General features: G+C 40.8%; 1 protein-coding gene across 1 annotated transcript in view; it reads right to left on the minus strand.

The window, feature by feature from the left end:
* The window catches only part of galnt14 (UDP-N-acetyl-alpha-D-galactosamine:polypeptide N-acetylgalactosaminyltransferase 14 (GalNAc-T14)), a 140,391-nt gene that overhangs the window by 105,143 nt on the left and 13,780 nt on the right, over nt 1-21,468 (minus strand). The window contains exon 2 of the mRNA XM_041958603.1: nt 6,135-6,304. Coding sequence (XP_041814537.1) covers nt 6,135-6,304 — 170 coding nt within the window. The remainder of the gene's footprint in view (nt 1-6,134; nt 6,305-21,468) is intronic.

A 21,468-nucleotide genomic window follows, 5' to 3' on the forward strand; every position in this document is an offset into this window, starting at 1 on the left:
GCCTTCTCTCCCTAATCTCCTCTTGACTTTTCTTCGACAACCTCTCCTTCCACTTTCTTCCTACAACCACCTTCTCTCCCCTATCTCCCAATCTCTCCCTAAGCCGCCTACTGCTCTCCGATCATCTCCTTCCTCGCCTCCTCCTTCAAACTTGAGAGAGTGACGGTGCACTCCTCCCTTTCATGATAACAACCTGAACAATCTGCCTCCCCTCCTAAAAAAATGAAATGCTGCTTTAAAAGAAAAAGCTCTTCACACATCACTGGTCCGCCTTCCCACCTAAAAACACCACTGTTTTAAAAGCAGTGACTCTGTAACAAACATATATACACACACACACACACACACACACACACACACACACACACACACACACACACACACACAAGCAATACAACATATTGGCTGAGTGAACAGACAATGAATGTCAAAATCATACGGCTGAAAACACGTCAACCTTTGGTTTCTGTAGGGACTCTTTGTAACCTGTAGTTTGTGATGGCGGCTTTTTTCAAACCCTCTATGTGCTCATATCTGCTTCACAAATAAATAACAACAATTTCACATCAACAGACAGGAGGATGTAAGGATGTAAGTGTAGCTCACAGAAGTAAACTTCCTGTTTCCTGTTTACTTTAATACTGTAGTTGTGAATTGAGTTTTCCGTTTTCCTAAAGCCAGCACCTACATGAGTGGCTTTGGCTTCAGTATTCAGGCAGAACAGCTCCATGAACTACCCTGCAGTAGGATATACATGCTTAAGTTTGTGTTTCCATTGCATTTCAGAAATATTAATGCTGATTGTCTAATTTTTGTTTGCAATAAGACTAAAATTCATCATATAATTGGGATGTTTGAATTAGATACTTGTTGGAAAAGGGGCCTGCAGATAAGTTTGTAAAAATCAGTTTATACTTCCTGAGCTCCTGAAAATGTTCAAGTTCTTGAAGTTGAACAAGCGTTTGGTCGAATAATTGCTTTAATCATTTTATCCATTCAAATATTGACACATCTATCAAGCAATATTTAAGACTTAAACATGTAAAACAGCACTCTCAGTGTAGAGAAACATCAGGTAACATCCCACTTCTCGCTCCTCTAAAGGTTCATAATATGCAAATTGTTCCCACAATCCCACAGAAGTTAGGATTTACACCTGCGTTGCATTCGTCCCTGCGGAAGCTGTCCAGTGCATCCTCAGTCTCTTACTGTCCAGGATTAAGTATCTTATTATTCTTCCACATTTCTTCCAGCCTGCAGGCTATAAGAAGACCAGCATCTCTAATCTTTAGGTTATCGTTGGCCCACTGGGAAAATAACAGACCTGGAGCCTCTTCTCTAACCCTGCTGTGCTTTCTCTACTGGAGCTTTCCTTTAGAGTGCTAATCTACCAGCTTCTCTTATAGCTCTGTGTCTTTTTATTTTAGTTTTTAAGGCTGCAGCCGAGGGGTCTCTGCAGTGCATTACCCAGAGATCACCTGTCAATCAAACAGCATCTATCCTTAAATTTTTTAGTGGCACGGTCTGAGCTTCTCTTGTCTTCGAGCACTATGAGCACTGTTGCTGTTAGTATGTTAATTACAACCAAGCTAGAAATGTCTGCATTACAAACAAATTGATTGATTTACAGGTCGTTGTCGACATAAAACTGTAGAATTAAAAGGCAATGACGTGATAATGTCCTGATTCAGATAAAGAGCAAAGTCTTTCAGCTCAGTAGGAAAAGGGTAAAAGCACTTAAATCACTAAGTTTGTTAAAAGATGCTTTTATTTTTTCTAAGAGGATAATAATGAGGCAAAAGAGGGTAATGATTTCAAGCTCCATTATTATCCTGCTGTGGTGAATTCTGTCAATCAGGTGCAATATGCAATATGAGGTGATATTTCCAGGCTCTCTGAGTACAACAGTTGGTAAGAAGTGAAAAAAGAAAACAGGGCATGTTTGACTTTAAACCACAGGTGAATGAGAATGACTGCTGATATTAGTCATCTGTCTCAATGAACGTGAGGGAAAGAAGGTGCACAGAAAAATACGTGAAACAGCTGGAGAGCTTTGAAATCGGTCCGTCTGAGCTGTCACACAGAATGGGTACGAGGAAGCATCCTCACCATCACTCCATCAACGTCTCCGCTGACTGTGGTCCAATGAGAGTGAAAAATAACCCCGGCTCCAAATTCACTTCACATTTTGTCAAAATGCAGCTCGCTCAGAAAGACGCATTTCCTTCTGCAGTGAAAGAACACAAACAGTCTGACTGAAAAATGCTGCTCTGCTTTCTCTCTGCACTGCTCGTTAGAGGGCATCGTTTGGGTTTTTCTGATACCGCTGCTAAAATGATACCTTTAAAACAATACAGGCGCCTAGATGGTGCCTGAACTGACAAAAAAAGGGGGGAAAAAAGAAAGAAACTGGAATAAAATGATCATCGATGACATTAATGAAATTATTTTTTTTATTGCTAAGGCAAATTAGAACTTGAACAATATATCAAGTATATTAAATATTTGAATTTAAATAAATACAAAACACTTACACAACATTTACATAACAAATTCACATCATAAATAAAACCTAACCCATTTACAATCACTTAAAACTAAATAAAAAATGCAACCGTACACCTGCTGAATCTCTGATAACTGATAACTGATGTAGCCAAGTTAACTCATCGTAAAACACACGTCATTCAAACTCGACAGAAACAAAATGAAACTCACCAAAACCGCCTTGGTTAGTTTTTCCGCTGTTGCATCAACAACTCAGGTTTGGTCAAAACAAATTCACAGAATTAGACGTGAAAATATTATAATAAATAAATAAATGGCTCTAGGTGCTGTTTTTACACTTTGTGCTTCTGACTGATGGACCAATGTTTGAATCCATTCAAGTGAAATACAGCCACAGATCATGTAACTGTTCATTTACAATATCACATTACATTTGTGTGCCACATATTAATATTAAAACTTAAACAGCAATCCATGTATCAGCTCCATGTGATACTGCGCCATGTCTACAGTAGCTCAATATCTCAATATGAAGTGTTGTACGAAACTGTACAATTGAAAACTGTCAAGTACCATAAATTGGGATCAAATGCTTGGTCAGATTCTTAGTCTGGTAGAATTATTTTTCAGTCAGGTATTTTCTCCCTTTCACAGTCCGCGAGGGGTATTCAGGTTGGTTGCAATCTGCAACCTCACCATTAGGTGCCACTTAATCCTACACACTGGTCCATTAAGTCTTAATTTCGGTAGATTTATAGTGTTTTGACTGTAATATATTTATGTATATCCCTCAGTGTAAAGTTCAACCACTCAGCCTTAATTTTATACTTCTCCTTCTCCAACCAGTTCCCTCACTTTTTGTACCCTTTAAGACAAGATAAAACTTCATTAATCCTACACCGGGGAAATTAAATTGTTATATACAGCAAACAATAAAAGAGAGACATAGAAGGATCAAAAGAGTAAATAAAAAAAGGAATACTGAATAAATAAATAAATAATCAACTATATATATGTGCATTATATTACTGTCACACCACCTCGAATTTCCACCAAACGCCCTGTGTTGGAAACGGACCCAAAGTGTAGGAAGCACCTCAGTGAGTCTGCAGCAGAAGAGAAGGTGTTTCTAAGAATACAAAACCTCAGTGGCTTCAGTCGGGCATTTCACTGCTGTTTTTTTCCTGCTAGAAGAGTATGGGGTGATACCACTTTCCCAGCAGACAAGCACTCCGGAGATCTACAGCTACACAGTAACTGAGTTAACAGATAATCACATAACAGCAAACCCCCCTCATCCACACACACACACACACACACACACACACACACCCTTCATCGCTGTCCTATACGAGATAAATGAGCACTATCAGCCCCCTACCTCCCTGCTAACAGATTAATGTGGAAGTGTTTCCCTGGTTTCCCGCCTCCTACACACACTTCTCACTTTCTCTGTCTCTCTCTCTCTCTCTCTCTCTCACACACACACACACACACACACAAACACAAACACACACATCAACACACACACACTTCAGCTGCCTTATGTCAGCTTGACAGCAGATGATGCAGGCGACCGACACAACGCAATTACGCACATTAGCATAGACATGTGTACATGTAAAAACACTCAGGCACACACTTGCGCACACACGCAGTTTGACACACACTGTGTTAGAAGCAGCTGACAAGCTATGATTGAGTCAGACATCATACATCCAATCATCTGCAGGATACATCTTCAAAACTTTGCACACGGCTACACACAGAGTGACGTACATGCCAGTTATGCTAACAGATTTTCGCTTCCAATGTGTGTCGTGGAGCCATAGCCTGCTGTATTCACCACCACCAGCTGCAGCAGCAGCCACCATCCAGGACTTAGTCATGTTCACTGTAACTGCCAGAACAAACAGCCACCCAATTAACGCCCACATGCAGCTTCCTTTTAGAGAGCTGGGTCACCACGAGCTGCCTGGTAACCTTTAATCACATAGCGAACATCAGCTGAAAGTCACAACAGGGACAAATGGATGTTCCAGCTGGATGTGTTTGTCTTTAGCATTAATCTACCATTTCTGTGCAGCTCCATAAAATATATCAAACAAAAATCCATCAGCAGATGTAAAAAACATTTTACACATTGTGAGACACATCCAGGTCATCACAGACAACACAAACAATGTCAATGTCACCTCTTAACTGAAAACAGTCACAGCAGCGGGAAATGTAATAAATTAATATCATATTTGCGGACTTCCCTACTCCATCTGTGGCTCTCAGCCCCAAACCCACTGGTTCTTACCAGACATCAAAATCTTTAAAAACGATTTATTCCTTAAAATAAGGAATTACTTAGTTTAAGTTGTTACTAATTCCCTAAAACAACTCACTGTAGTTTTAATCAAACTTTACTCAAATAGGAGGAAACAGTGCATTTGTTGCGGACAATTTTCAGCAGCGGATTAATCCACATTTGGTGCTCCAGTGAGTATTTGTGGCAGCAGGACGGTGTGTGTAAACTTCAGTGTGTGTGTTCATGGTAATGAATGAACATGCCAGCCAGTGAAACAGTGTGGCTCCAGTGGAGCTCTGTGGCACAGAGGTGGCTTTGATAAACACAATAACACACAATACTTTTTAGTAGAATTAATATTCTGATGTATTCCAGTGAAAAATATGCTCTTGCTTATATTCGCATAGTATTTTTGACATGTGACCAAACTAAAATAGATCATTAATAAAAAAAAGTATGTTTTTATTAGTGTATAATCACCTGAAAATAAAAATTGTTGTGATTGCATTACCTTGAACACTGTGTGTGTGTGTGTGTGTGTGTGTGTGTGTGTGTGTGTGAGAGAGAGAGACCCCAGTAGCCTGGCCACACTGGACCTCTTCACACTTTGCACAAGTGCCTGGAAGTTTTTATCTCCTGAACTGTGTAAGAAGGCGGCTGCTGTCAAAGCTGCGAGCTCCTTATCTTCCTCCTGAGCGTCTTTCCAATAGACAAGGACGGCGCTCCGCTAAGAGGATTTCTATTTTGGTGTTTAATTTAATTTCTTAGCAGACAGACAGATTGTAATTTGGTGGTTTTTCTATGAAAATGTGTTTGGTTCCATAATCTAAATTTGTTTTAGCACAGATAGGGGATTAATTACGAGCTTGGGGATCTGCTGCTGTGTTGCTGTTTGACTCTGTGTGTGTGTGTGTGTGTGTGTGTGTGTGTGTGTGTGTGTGTGTGTGTGAACATACCTGTCACAGTGAGAGCTGATCTGTAGGGTCCTGTGTGTGCTCTGATGTGTTTGTTCATGTCTGCAGGCTGTTTGGGTTTGTACTTGTACTGATAAGCTTTATTTCTATGCAGTGGGACAGATTCATACATCACACTGGAGTCTGTGTGTGTGTGTGTGTGTGTGTGTGTGTGTGTGTGTGTGTGTGTGTGTGTAATATACATATTGACGGACTGAACTCAGTAGACGGCTGTGTTTCTCAGGTTGTACAGATAAAGGTCACCACACAGGATCTGACTTCTTACACACTGATTCCAACCAAAGGGAGAAGAGTGTGTGTCGTGACACATGTTTCTGTGAGTTTTCATGTGTGTGCGCTTGTGTTTGTGTGTGTACCTGTAATGTCGCGTGTCTCTCAGGGCGCGGTTGCTGGGGATGCGTTCGCTCTCTCTCTGGTTGAAGGCGTACAGGGTGTACGGGTCATCACCGGGCTTCCAGCGCCGAGCGTTCAGGTAACTCCGCTCATCGAAACCCTCCAACATGTCCTCCCACTCTGCATCCGAGATCTGTCAATCAAACAATCGATCAGTCAGTTAGGGCTACAACTAATAACCATTCTTATTTTCAGTTAATATGTTTTTCTACTCGATGTTTCATTAATGGTTTAGTCTCCAAAGGTTCTGAAAATAGAGAAAAATGAAAAGCTTTTCTTTCCTCCTTGTTTTGTCCAACAGTCCAAAACCTAAAGAGATTCAATTTAGAGTGATACAAAACACAAAAAAGTAGATAATCCTCATATTTAAGAAGCTGGAAACAGTAAATTGCAATTTTTGCTCAATTAATTGACTCATTCATTAATTTTTTCCACTTTTGTCCACACACCAGGGGCTGTGCAGGTACATCTAGTTGTATCAGGACTTTAACTTTTAAGATTTCTTGTTTCTCATTTTCTGAAGAGCAACACACACTCATGGCTTATGGCGGAAATTAACACCCACACCCATTGTTGTCTATGTGAGCCAACACGCTGTGGCGTGTATTGATCCAATAATTGCGAGATCACAAGCATCAGCATGTTGGGATATGCCACTGTTCCTTTTCCCAGCATTGATTTTGTAGAAAAGCAGCAGTTTTATCATATTCACTCCTCAAATCTGCACATCCGGCTACTGACTGCATCTTCTTCTGTGCAAAATGAGAAAGAGAATAACAAGCCAATTAGTAGGTGATTTTTAGTCATTATGTACTGCAGATGATAAGTCACCATCACCACAAGGCACACATGCTGCACATCTAAATTCTTTGCAGGTGCTCGGTAAGTTATATTTTCATCAATAAATGCATGAAATCATCTTGCTGTTGTGGGTCCAATTTGTCCGTGTGTCAATAAATCAATCAATCAATTAACTGTAGCAACGTATCAGTTCATCTGTAACCAAGGAGACCCTTTCCTGCACACTGGTGTCATTCAGATCATTCAGAGCTAACCAAGTGAAATATCTCAGAGCAGAGAGCTTGTTTCTTGGTTTGACAGACATTTTCCCTGAATCAGTCATCAGACAGGATGACGAGTGAATGTGAGATTTAGTCATAAATGTCACAATCTGAGTCTTGGCTTGTAACCTGTGATTATCCAGCAAAGACATGTTGAGTGTGTGTGTGTGTGTGTGTGTGTGTGTGTGTGTGTGTGTGTGTGTGTGTTCGGCTGTCCACAGCAAAGGCCTTTTTAAAAGCATCAGGGGAGCTTTTAGAGGTAATTTTCCTTAAAGAAGATTCAGGGGGGTTTTAACATTTTGCTCTTTGGCATTTAAGAAGATGAATGTTGAACTTCAGCTTTTCATCGTCTTTGTTCTCTCCTTGTTTTGTGACTAAATGCTGCACTTTTTCTCACAGCAGCTCTTGTTATACTGATCTGTGCTTTGCTGGAGGCTTTACGTTGGTTTGGGCTTTAAAGTCACAAGCCTTTATTTTCTGATTATATACATTTGACCCAAACGAACGCACATATAAAGCTGCAGAGGAGTTTAATTGCTCTGGCCTATATCCCTCCTGCGTTTACAGACATTACAGATGTCAATAAATCCCTAGCAGCACCAGAAGGCATTAACAACTGAATAGCAGCTTAGATCAATTAGCTTCAATCCTGTGGTTTGAATGGTGCGCTACACTGGACTTCTGTTTTTATTTAGATCACAAAATGTACCTTTAACGTTTGTGTCTATAGGTTATTGCACTGCTGCTCATACTATAAAGGCTTTTGTTGGGGGTTGCTTGTGGTCCTGCTAATTGTATTTTATTACAAATTGCATATACTTTACCAAACTGTTGGGCCTTTTTTCATTTAGTCTGGTTCTTGTGGGACACACCAGAGAAAAAAATAAACGTCACATTTTAATTTTGGTCCATTTCCGATTCATTCTCATGTATCACACTTAGGAAATCACTGCCATGACACTTCCCACAAACAGCAGATGGATGCAGTAGTAGTTCAGCCTCGGCACAAGCCTAAATAAACCAAACCAAATGGGCAAATACAACAGGGTCCGTTTCAACCACACCAAACCGGGCTGGTTTGAAACCCTGTCAGCCCCTGGTTTCAGCTCATTTCTATAATGTATGAAAATCACATGCAGAGGCATAAAAAACTTGCTTGAGAAACAGTAGGTAATCCATCTTACCTTAGTTTTTCGTCACTTATCACTTAGTGGTAATGAATGTGCATTTCTACATTGGAAAATTAATGGCTAGCAGTTTAACCACACTGCAGTCATGGTTTTTAACGCTGGAAGATAACTCATGAATACACATGAGTGTTGTGAAAAAAATATTGAGAATGTGTTTGTTTCATGCATTTAAAATGCTTTTTCAGCCACTCACTCTGAGGCGTCTGGGTGTCCTTGAACACATCAATCTGGGCAGACTCTTCAACTACACAACAAAAACCTAACTTTGACAATAAAATAAAGATAAGCCAAAGTTCACTGTGATGAATATCTGAGCTCAGACTAGTTTGGGGTCCCTGCAGGTGGATTTTCTTGCTCCAGGTAACAAATGGAAATCAATAAGACTGCCTAGGAGGTAGGAAATCAATCTTAAAACTTGCTGAATGCTTTGGAAAGTAGCGGCAAATAATGTAAAATAATGAAATATACTGACACTTGTCTGATGCTTAAGATCCTTTATGGCAAGGGCCACTAAAAGACTGCAGTGGAAAACTAGGCAGCTGGCTAACACTGGCACATGTAGAGAAATGTCGATTAATGTGCATTGTACTTATAAATAAATGAAATGAGCTTAAATAAAACATATGCAATTTGTAGTTAATGGGGGTAAAGCTTGCGAAAGTAGCTGTATGGCCCTTTAATATGCTAATCAAGTTCTCAGTGTGAGACACAGTAAAAGACAATCTTCCTTCATGTTATTCTGTGCAAGCGCCAAGAAAATTCTGAAACAAGAAACAACCAACTCTGCAAAAGCCAAACTTCTCCAGAAAATACAAATGCTATAAAATTAGATGTATAATGTTAATGTAGCTCATAAATCCCGCTCAGCTCCTAACAGCTGGTGGAGAAAAACACAAGGTGGCAGCGACTTAAAAAAAAAAACAAAAAAACAGCTACAGCTGCACTTTGTGTCTGTCGGAGCTCTGCTGCGAGTGTGTGTGTGTGTGTGTGTGTGTGGTTTAAAAGAGACTGTATATCATTTATGAGACAGTACAGATGCCTGTTTGCATGCAGGAAGGAGTGTGTGTGTGAACAACTGAGGGAGTAAATGTGTTTGTGTGTGTATCATTTATGAGTGTGTGTGCTTGTAGGTATCTTCAGTGTGTTTCAGTTCATAGAGTGGGAGTGTGGGTTTCCGTGTGTGTTTGTGTAATGCATAAGAAAGAGAGAGAGAGAGGATGCCTCTTTGAGGGCGAGTGATATAAAGAACGTACATTATCATTCTCTCTCTCTTTTGCCCTATCATAAACATAACACAGGAGCTTCAGCAAAAACCCCAGAGGCCATATTTCTCCCCAACGACCACACACACTGGCACATAGTGGAGATGAATGGACACACACACACACACACACACACACACACACACACACACACACACACACACACACACACACAGGGTCACGGAGCTGATGGTGTGTGTAACAGAACAACATTTACGGTGGCAGTCAGGATGGAAGGATGCGGAAAACGACCGACACTCCTCCTTATCTTCTTCCTCTCTTGTCCTCCTCCTCCTCCTCCTTCTTCTTCTCTCCTCATTATTCAGCCATACGACTTGCTGATGCGACACATTGTCTAAATGGGGCCATTAAAGGGCTGGGAGTCAGACTCTTTGTGTGAGTGTGTATGTGTTAGTCTGTGTTGCTAGTTCTTCCCCTGGTGGCTGTAACAACGAAGCATGAAGAACAAGAGGGAGGGATGGGGGAGATGGACAGATGGAAGGATGGACGGATGGAAAGAGTGAGGTAGAGAACAGGAAAAGAGGACAAAAGAAGAGGAAGGGAAAGTAGGAGCCAAAAATGTGAAAAGGAAATGTGTGAAGAGAGACAGAGGAGAGGAGGAGGGAAGAAGAGATAAGGAGGGTGATTGGAGAGAAATAGAGGAAATAAAGAGAGAAAGACACACAGAGGAGGAAACAGAAAAATGAATGGAAAGAGAAGATGAGAGGAGTAGGAGAGGAAGGAATGGAGTGAGAAAAAGAGACAGAGGGAGAAGTAGGAAGGAAGAAAGAGGGACAGACAGGACAAGGAATGGACAACATGGGAGAGGAAACAGTGTGAGAGGAAAAATGAAAATCGAAAAAAAGAGTGTGGATTGGAGAGAGGAAGAGGTAAAGAGACTAGAGGAACTAAAGTGGCAGAGAGGAAGAGAGAGAAGAAGGACAAAAAAGACGAGTAAAGAGAAGTATGGAAACAAAATGGACAGGAAGATAGACTGAAGGATGACACAGAGAAATGAGAGGAAAGACAGGAAAAGACAAAAGAGAAAGACTCCTGTCTTTCTACATCACACCATGCTAAAAGATGTCAGGGTTACAAGTGGAGGAGGAGGAAGAGGAGAAGGAAGAACCAAGGGGAACACTGGAGAAAGAAAGTGAGGGAGAGAGTAAATTAAAAAATCACAGAGGATGAGGATGGACAGAAAGAAATGAAGGTAAGAGAGAGAGAGAGGAGAAAACATGAGAGAAGAGGTGAGACAAGGACGGCGTTCGATTAAGCTTGCCTGAGTTTCACACACACACACAGACACACACACACACACACACACACGCACGCACACACACACACACACACACACACACCTGTGGCCTTCTCGCCTCCTTGTAAGATTTGTTTGCGTCTCGTGTCGCTAGGAGCTCAGGAGAGGCTGCGTTCAAGGTCCTCTGGATTTCATCCTATTTACAACACACACACACACACACACACACACACACACACACACACACCTTGTCCTCCTAATGCACCGTGGCATCCTCTCAATGCCTCTCACGGCCTCTAACATGAACACAGACATTCAATTAACGAACCTGAGGCACGACGCGCTGGACAAACAATATGTGTGCACGCGTTTGCGTGTGTGCGAGTGAGTGTGTCTGTGTGTGTGTGAGTGTGTGTGTGTGTGTGTGTGCCAAGCCACCAAGGAACCTATTAATTCATCCAGACGAGGTAGACTGATACATTTAGAATCATAATGAGAAAGCCTGCAGCCTGCACACACTCACACACCCCCGGGTGTAAGGGCCATACATTTTGACAGCTCACATTGTAGAAAGGCAGCAGAGGTAAAGAGGTAACAGAGGTATGAAGGACAACATACAGTGTGTATTAAAACCTGCAGGTGTTGTAACTGGAAAGTTGCTGGTTTGAATCCCTCAGACCAGCCTGAAAGGTTCAAGCAGAGAAAGGGAAAAAGCAAACACTGTTCGTCAAGCAAGGCAACGTAACCAACTGCTGTCATCACTACTTAATTAAGTGTGCTAGTTGTATTAGTAGTAACAAGTAAAGCAATACTGTACAAAAGTTGAATGTTCCAGGACTGTAATGGATGCCATGGGGGAAACGATAATCATGAAACGTAAACCTCAGAGGACATTATCCCACTTATACCACAACTACTTTCCAACAAACTATCATCAAACTAAAAGTATGTTGTTCATTAACTTCTGCAATTTGTGTTCAAACCAAAAGTGAAGCAAGTCTTGACATTCAATGGAGAAAATTAAGGGAAACACATCTGTGCAGGTTGAAAATGTTTTAACATTTGGGGAATCTTTGTTGTTAAGACAGAGGCAAATAGGATATCGCTGCTTAATACCTAAATAAAGAAAGAGAACATACTAATTAGTGAGTTACATTTCTGTATTTCTTTTGATTTTCCTCAAAACTAATACATGTCATGTCATGTCATGTCAAACAGCTAAATATTGGTCTAATCCAATTTATTTTTATCTTGTGGCTTTTCTCCTACTGCTGGCCCTGGTAAGAGGTAATGGTAGAGCATAGACCATCTCCCAATACTGCATGGACCGGTACAGGTACTTTTACTTCAACTGACGACAGACAAGTTTTTTGCTTTAATGTATCATTATGAAGTAAATGTTGATTGCACAGTGTAATGGCTTTCGAGTAATGACACCATCTGCGTTTATAAGCCTTTATAATTCTTCACCAGGTACAATCGCCCAGGAAAATTAAGGCTGACTGGCGATCCAGTCAAACTGGCACTGTTTGTTAACGAAAGCGAAAAATATTTCATCCGCCCTGTGATACAGATCCATTGCAAAATTGAATGGGTTCTTCCTTGGCATGTGCTACACCCTTTTACCAAGTTTCATGAAAAGCAGGCCAGGAGTTTTGCTCTAATCCTGCCGACAAACAAGCAGACAAACAATCCAGACTGAAACATAACTTCCTTGGCAAAGGGTGGAAACACAGTACCTTGTTGGAGTACTATTACAGCACAGTACGGCCTGATCACATACAATACATCCCTTCAGTGTTGTGGTGATAGCAGCGGGAGAAAACACTGATCTATAAACCGAAACCTCCTCTGCAGGGACTCCTGCTAACTTTTTGCATTAAACAAAAATCCATCTTATTGATCAAGATGTAAAACTGTAGTTGACGACAAGAGTAGCAACAGTGGTAGTAGTACAAGTTATAAGAGTAGTAGTATTCGCAATGGCAATGGTGGTCACTGCATGAAGTAGCATGAGCACTATTACTGCTATTAGTATTATTACTATTAGCATAGTATTAGCATCTGTATCAGTGTCATTACCTGTATGTATCAGTGTCAGTGTCAGTATCAGCACCAGTGTTATTAGAATATTTTCAGAGTGTTGCCTGGTGAAGCAACGAGCTAAAGAATTACAGAAGAGAGACATCAGCCTCTGAACGCAGGACTGCTGCTAATGAGAACACTGCTCTTTGAAGACATGCGTGTGCGTGTGTGTGTGTGTGTGTGTGTGTTGGTGGGGGTGAGAGAGAGTCAGGTTTAGCTGCACTTGTGAGGACACATCAAAATGTCTTTATTTTCGAATCAAGCATCTCTCCTTACTGTCCTTATGAGGACATTTTGCCTCTTTCATCCAAAGTGCTGCACAATTTCATCTCATTCTCACGCACACTCATGGACACACCAATGGAAGCAAGCTACCGTGCAAAACACGGCCATAACCATCAGGAGCAATTGAGTTTTACTGTATTGCTCAAGGGCACTAAAGCTCAAGTCTGGGATTAATGGTCAACACGCTGTGCCGGCTGACTCGTCTCAAATGTGGGTGTTGATGCAGAGTGGTGTGCAAATGTCTCCACATCTGGTGCGATTATCAACGTGTTTGCCAAAGCTGAAAAATGATCTGTCACCATTTTTTGGATGTCGGCCTGTAGTCCCTATTTATTGTTTGTGTGAGTTGTGTGTAACTGGGCGAGAGTCATGGATTATCCAGCACAACATAACAAAGAAAATACAAGATGCACTATGAGAACAGTGTGTAGTTTCAGAAAAACAGTCATTACAAATCAAGTTTTCAATTTACTGTTATTTCTGATAATGCACATACAAGTAAGCTCTCTCACTCTCACTCTCTCAGTGTCTCTTAACCTTAATATAAGGTCCAGTCAGATGATGAATTACCCATTATATTATTATATACCCAAGGCATAAATCATGTATGGACTGTGCGTGAATGTGTGTGTGAGTGTGCGTGCCTCTACTTTATTATCCCCTGTTCATGTGCACCATAAGAACAAATGGCCTCTCTCTTGCAAACATACACATGAACACACACGTCAACCCCTCTGTTATATTGTGATGCATCACCTCTGCAACAACTGTAACAAAAACGGAAAAACAAATGTGATATCTCCATTATTTTATGTTTCTTCTTAAATTATCTCTGAAAGGCGAGCTTAAAGCCAGACAGCTGGCAGTTATCAGAGGTGTTACTACAAAGGTAAGAGGAATATCATCCTCCATCTCCTCCAGTTTCAAAATTATCTAACTCAGGTTACAGAGGTGGGATTAAGGTAGAACGGCTGGTGAGAATAAGATAAATCAGAGAATACTACCTTTTCGCTCCTTTTGTGTTTTATATGTGGTTCCAATGTTCTCAGTTTTTCTCTTTTCCTCACTTCGCTTATTTTTCATCCTTAAGAGAATTTGTGTCTATTACATTATATTGCTGCTATTTTGGCCAGGATTCTTTTGAAAAAGAGTATAAATAAAATAAAAGAAGTAAATAAAAGTAGAGTAGAAAGAAAGCTGAAATGCTGAATAATTTTCTCTGAGAGTTGGTCATGCAAAAAGGCAAAAAAAAAAACCTCTGAGGCAATAAAACAAACATATGAATATTAATTTTCAGTTCCAGATTAAGCATTATGCAGCACAGACAGTGATCCATAATTCAAAAAATCAAGCAAGAACAGATAAGAGACAAGCATCCAGACTGATTATACAGGGTAAACAATGAAAAAGGTGGGATTAGTTGCAGTCCAGACGCTGCATAAAACATCCATGTTAAAAAAAGACGAATCTGCAGGATTCTTTAAATTACTCACAGCAAGAGACCTAATTTGCATGGACTGTTTTCTAATCCTGTTATCTCAAGCTTGCCAATTAGTTTTCGTGCCACAACGAGGTATCAAACTTTTCTTATCTTCAGGTCACAACTAACTATCCTGTTATCCTATGAAACTGAAAACTGTTTTGTCAGATCGTGACTTTAGATCTTGGGATCGACATCAGAGGAGCTCGGGGTGGCGTCGCCCCTTTGTAGTCTGGCTCACTGAAGAGGAACCAAAGCAGTGGAGATACAGTCAGAGGAAACGATTGATCAACGCTTCACATTCTGCTTTAATCAGGGTAGAACAGGCAGAAACTGCACCGAGCGTTTCAATTACAGATAAAATTCAAATTTCACTTGAACTAACAGCTTTATATTTTGCTGTCTCCAGATAATCAGATTGCCAAACCTTGATCTTGAGAAAATGGAGTTTGATATCTTTTGGCAATGACAATTAATTTGTGACAATGTAGTGTAAGAGACAGACAGAGAGTTCAAGAGCAGACATGTCGGAAAACAAAAGTTCACTCCCAAGACTTAGCATCTATGCCCCAGTGCATCATTAAGAAATAAACTATTTTTTGATTTGTTTGCTTTGGTTTTTTTATTTGTTTCAACACATGAATTTCCCAAGTGCCGTGTTGGGATTTGCGCTGGTAGAGGTAAAAAACCTTTGAGTGACACCAGTCCAAACCAGAGGCCTGGAGAGAATAGGCAGATAGCTAAACTGTGTGCACATGACTGGTCGGACTGAAACAAAATGATGTAACGCAAACAGAGCGATTTTCTCTGTAATTACTTGTTAGTATGAGAGACTGAACACGGTAAAAAAAATCTTCCCTCTGTGCTTGAACACATCGTTGCTCAACTGAGATTAAAAAGCTGAGATGTGGTCACATCAGCTGCATGGAGGTTTTTTCCACTTCTTACCATTTTTCTCTCCTCATTTTCTTTCTCTTTGAGTTCCGGCCCCTCCTCATCCTCCCTCTATTCTCACCTGTCCTCTCATTTTCAGTTCTCGCTTCTTCCCTAATCTGTCCCTCTTTTTACCCACATGGCTGCATCTCCTTGGTTATTCTACGCTGCCTCGTTGCTCTCTCCTCTGCTATCCCTTTATTTATTTTTACCTCCTCATCTTTCCTTCCCCCTCTCCTCTTCTCTCCTCCTGCGTGAAGTGGTTGCTGTTTGTTTGAAGTCGGGGCTTATTGAGCTCAGGTCTGGAGAGAGCACCGCTACGTCAATACTACACACACACACACACACACACACACACACACACACACACACACACACACACACACCGAGACAAACACCCTCTCCTCTTTCTCCCACTCTTCTTCCTTCAAAACTGTCTCACACACACACGCGCGCGCACACACACACTCCTCAGTCATCAATTAAGGGTGTGTATAGATCTCTCCCTGCAGCAGCGGTGCTTGTTTGGTTTCTACATTGTTTTCTGTTCCAGCTCATACATCTCTGTCCATGGCACACACACAAACACACACAACCACCTAAACACACAGGCACACTGGTGTACTGCTTCACATTTAGCCACAATGTGGGATGTTTTCCCAGAACCTAGAAGAACCTAGAAGAACTTAATCTGCATTTACACCTCAAGGGTAAAGCTCTAGTTTAGGGTTTTGGGCTTTAAAGAGATCCTGCTCCCAATAAATAAACCTCCACTCCTGAGGTAAAACTAACTGATGGCACACAACCAATCAGTGAAGTCTGCAGGACTGAATGTGGATGAATGCTCAAACAGAAGATCTGGTTATTATAGTGAGAATTTCAACATTTGATTTAAAACAAAGTTGTTTCACTGACTTCCTGACCGGTCTAAAAACAACCAGGGTAAAGAAAGCGTAGAGAGCCGAGCATATGTAACTATGTACTAAAGCAGAAGAATAACTAGGGGTGCACGATAATTATCGGGCCGATAGTTATCGGGGAACAAACGTTCAATGACGAACAGCCCCGATAACATATGTGTTTTTGTCAGCATGGCAGTGCCTCGCTCCCACTATGAGACCCGAATGGCCTGCAGTGAATGCTGCGTTCATGTGACATTGGCATAATCAGAAAAACTCCTTCTCACTGGGAAAAATCAAGAATACCCCCTCATGCCAGAAAACAACTCAATAACTCGGTCATAATTTTGGTAGTTGCTGACTTGAATTAACATTCGCAGCATACGTTATCCCGCTTAGAACACGGCTTACTACTAAAGCATTCAATAATGTGACATAAAATAGTGATTAAAACACATTTTATTGATTTAAAATGAGCCTGCTCTCGTCTGTTGCATCTCTCACTGCGCAGCGGCTCTGAAAGTAAACACGTACGGTGCGTAGCAACCGCCTCTCACTGTGCGCTGCTGTTTTTGGTTTTGTTTGTGGTATTGATGTCATGATATTAGGCATATGTGTGTGTTATCAGTTATCGGTATAGGCCTTTAGGAGCAGAAAGTTATCGGTTATCAGTATCGGTTTTAAAAAACAGTTATCGTGCATCCCTAAGAATAACCACAAGAAAATGGTGAGTAGATTGTTTTTTTGCAGTTTCCACATGTGCATGTGCTTCCTTTCCATCATCAGTTCAAACATCACACAGTTGCAAAAATGAAGAATATGATGAAGCTCTCAAGCTCTCATTTGTCCAGTGTTGATGACTGCACTAAAAACAACAACTTCACGCTGCACACCATTATCACACGTTCAATGTAGAGATGAAACAATGACTAGAACAGAATTAGTTGATAGAAAGAACAGTAATCTGCAACTATTTCGATGACTGATTTATCATTTGAGCAATTTTTCAAACAGAAATACGGGAAATAACTGGACGCAGCCGTATTTCAATGTTAATCTGTCCACCTCTGCATGTCTCATACCCAGCATTTAAACACTGCAGTCACAGAACAGAAAATTTGATTGACATGATGCCTCTTTGTTATTGTCTTATTAGATGCAAAAATTACAACCATTCTGATCTGCTTTTAATGCTGTAAATCAAACATGAAGGCGTACACAGGCATCCTGAAAGTCCCAGGAATTATCAGGTGACAAGAAAAGCTAAACAAGTGCAAACACAAAAAAACATCCTCAAAAGGCCAAACACACATGCATGCATGCACACATACACACACACACATACACATTTACCCGTATATCTCATAACACAGATACAGAACTCTGCACTGAATCTAAAATCTTTCAGCAATGCAATGAATCATGGGAGCACAGGGACATGAGTGGAATTGGCCCGACAGCTGTTGGTGGTATTGCAGTGTGAATGTGTTTCGTGTTTGTGTGTGTGTGTGTGTGTGTATGTTCTCTATATCTAAGTGTATGGCGAGGTCAGCGGCTGACAACAGAAAGCTACAACGCTCGTCTTCCCCTTAAAAGCACAGAAATGGTTTCCACATCGACCCAACATGCATTATGTGTGGTCACATGACTGCGCAAAGACATACACATACAGTATATAGTGGAATCCAGTCACATACTGGATTTAGTATTTCAGTAAAATTTAAAGATGCAGAAACACACAACGAACCAAAACCTGCCTCCTCTTCTTCAACAAAGACACTTACAGTCCAGGTGAAGTGTCTGTAGGTAAGGCACTGAATCTGAACCAGCTCCAGGTTGTGGAAGCCCTGTAGCTGAGCCTGACCTCTGACCTCTTAAACCCCCTGTGGAGGCGGCAGAGCGGAGACAAGGCACAATTTCCCCACAGGGATCAAGAGAGGATCACATCGCATATTCATGGTACAGCAAAGAGCCAGGGATAAAAGCATCCACCATAAAGCATACGGAGAGAGTGTGAGAGAGCGGTGGAGAGAGAATGAGATAAACTGAGAGAGAGAGAATATGTTTGTAGGTGTTTACATCTAAAATTCTCCTTGAATTTAAAGTATTTTTCTTTGCAGCTCTCCAAGGCTTTCTGTGTCTGTTCAACTGAGCTCAAAACTGTGGAGAAAAACAACCAAGGCCCTGTGTGTGTGTGTGTGTGTGTGTGTGTGTGTGTGTGTGTGTGTGTGTGTGTGTGTGTCTGGGGTTCTGCATGCATATGTATGAAGTGACAGATGGGGTGTAATTTAAACGTTACCTTGTACAGATGCACATTTTACCCTTCACACACACATATGAGATACTTCAGAATGAAAACTGATGCAAGAAATATGCACTGAAATACTGTGATAAACTGTTAATAAACTGTAAGTCTGTAGCTATAAAAATAATGTTATCTATACTAGATTGTACTATACTGACACAATGCTGCATACATTACTGAAATGCACTTATACACAATACTAAATATTGTCAGAAACTACTCATATTGTCAGCAGTCACAAGTTGCAAAGGACTGTGATCACCAGTAATTAAATATTTCTAATAAAACCCAGATTCCAAAAAACCTGGGATGCAGTGTAAAACAGATATGTGATAACTTGTTCATCCTTTTTGACATATACTCAACTGAAAACAGCACAAAGTCAATATATTTAATGTTTGAGCTCATCAGCTTCATTGATTTTTATAAATATCTGCTTATTCTGAATCTGATGCAGCACGTTTCAAACACGTTGGGACAGGAGCAACTAAAGGGGAAAGATGTGGAACGCTCCAAAAACACCTGTTTGGATCATTCCACAGGTAAACAGGTTGATTGGTAACAGGTGATAGTATCATGATTGAAAGGCTCAGTGGTTCACAGAGAGGATGGAGCGAGGGTCAACATTTTGTCAACACGTGATTGGATAAAGAGATTAACACCTGGACCAGCTTCTTTGTATTTGGGGTTGTATATCTATATCACTGGATGTATCACTATTTCGTGTGACCAAATTATGTTTTAGATGGAACATATATATGCAAAACATTCACCACCAGTATATGTTCATCACCCAAAGCTCATCTTTACATTATGGTCTCCTAGCAGATCAATCATTTCTGGCGACAGGAAAATATTATCAGGGAGATAATCAACTCAAAGATGAGCAGATGTCGCCTCTGCATTGTGAATGATTTTTGGATAACTACTTGGATTCTTGACAGTTTATGTTAAGTATCCATGAAGGTAAGTAAGGTATGGTTAGGGTTAGACATGTAACAACACCAACGTCTTGTGCCTGTTGGTTAAAAGTAGGAACAGGATCTTGATCATAGTACAAATACTGCAAACTGCAGCATCAATCCACACTGACTCTCCTAAATGAAAAAGAAAAAAACACTTTATGAGCAGCTTTGCTTTCCAAAGCTCAGCTTTGACTTGCATTGCTGCATGTGGCTGCAGAATGGGATTGTGCTTTTCTTACGTGTTGCAACTCGTCAGTCAGAGCCATGCATTCATTTCTGAAGTCTAAGCAAAACTCACTGACAGTGTCAAGCTTTGACTTGCATTTTTTAGCACTTTGCAAATGGACGTATAAGGACACTGAGCATAAATCTAGTGTTGGACTCAAAGACTGAATACAAAGACGACATCCACCACCCTGTCTATACGTCCGCACCGTCCCTGTTCTACATGAACATCACATTATTTCCTGCATAGCCAGTGAATGTAGTCAATGTTTTGAAACTGTCTTTCTGTCTTCCTAGCTAGGTTACATTTGCTAATGCACAACACTGACACACACTCCTGAAAACCAGAGTGTCTCCTTGCTCCTTTACAAAATAACACCACATCAACAATTCAGGTGGTGTTGTTGCCATAGGATATTACTGCTCTCTCTCTCTCTCTCTCTCCCTCTCTAATCCATACATATATATCCCAGTGGACACCAGACTGGGAAACTGTTTATCCAATCACAGCTGTTCAAAATTCCTCACCTTCTCCTACAAAACCTACCTTCACTGGTGAATATAAATAAAGTGTGTGTGTGTGTGTGTGTGTGTGTGTGTGCATGTGTGTGCGTGCATGCTTGTGTGTGCATGTGTGTGTGTGTGTTGTGGAAGGGGATGCTTAGCAAACATTGCAGAGCAAGCAGTCTGGAAGCAGAGCAATAATTCACCCTCTGCAAAAGCCATGAATAAAAACAAACTTAAAAGAAGCGACAAAATACAAAATGTGCTCATTCTTTTCTTCTATTTCTCTGTCTCCTCTCTCTCACGCTTACTTTCTGTCTTTCCCTCTCTTTCACACACACACACACAGTCATGTTTCCATCACAGAGGACATTACATAGACTTATGTAACCCTAACCACCACTTGCCTAACCCTAACCTTAACGTGTTCAGCCAAAGTTCATCAGGATTTTCATTACACTTACTTGCATTTTGTCACCAAATAGAAGCAAGAAAAAAAGCATGAAGGCAATTCCCCACAATTTGCCTGTGAACCGATTTATGTCGCCACAACATGACTAATATATGTCCACACACACACAGAAACACACCCACACACATATCTTGTCACCCGTTCTTTCACCATTGCTTTCCTCATTCAAAGAAAATATATTTTTGGAATTTAAACCCAGGTAACCAACAGAAATGAAATAAATATCATGTTGAAATACACACACACACACACACACACACACACACATACACACACATGGTGCACTGTTATCAAACAACAAACAGTAGAAGTAATAAAAAAAACTAATAAGAATGGCTTTTCTGTGAAAACACACTCTCACACTTACTTAAGG

This window comes from Chelmon rostratus, chromosome 18, assembly GCF_017976325.1.
Source record: "Chelmon rostratus isolate fCheRos1 chromosome 18, fCheRos1.pri, whole genome shotgun sequence".
Lineage (NCBI taxonomy): Eukaryota > Metazoa > Chordata > Actinopteri > Chaetodontiformes > Chaetodontidae > Chelmon > Chelmon rostratus.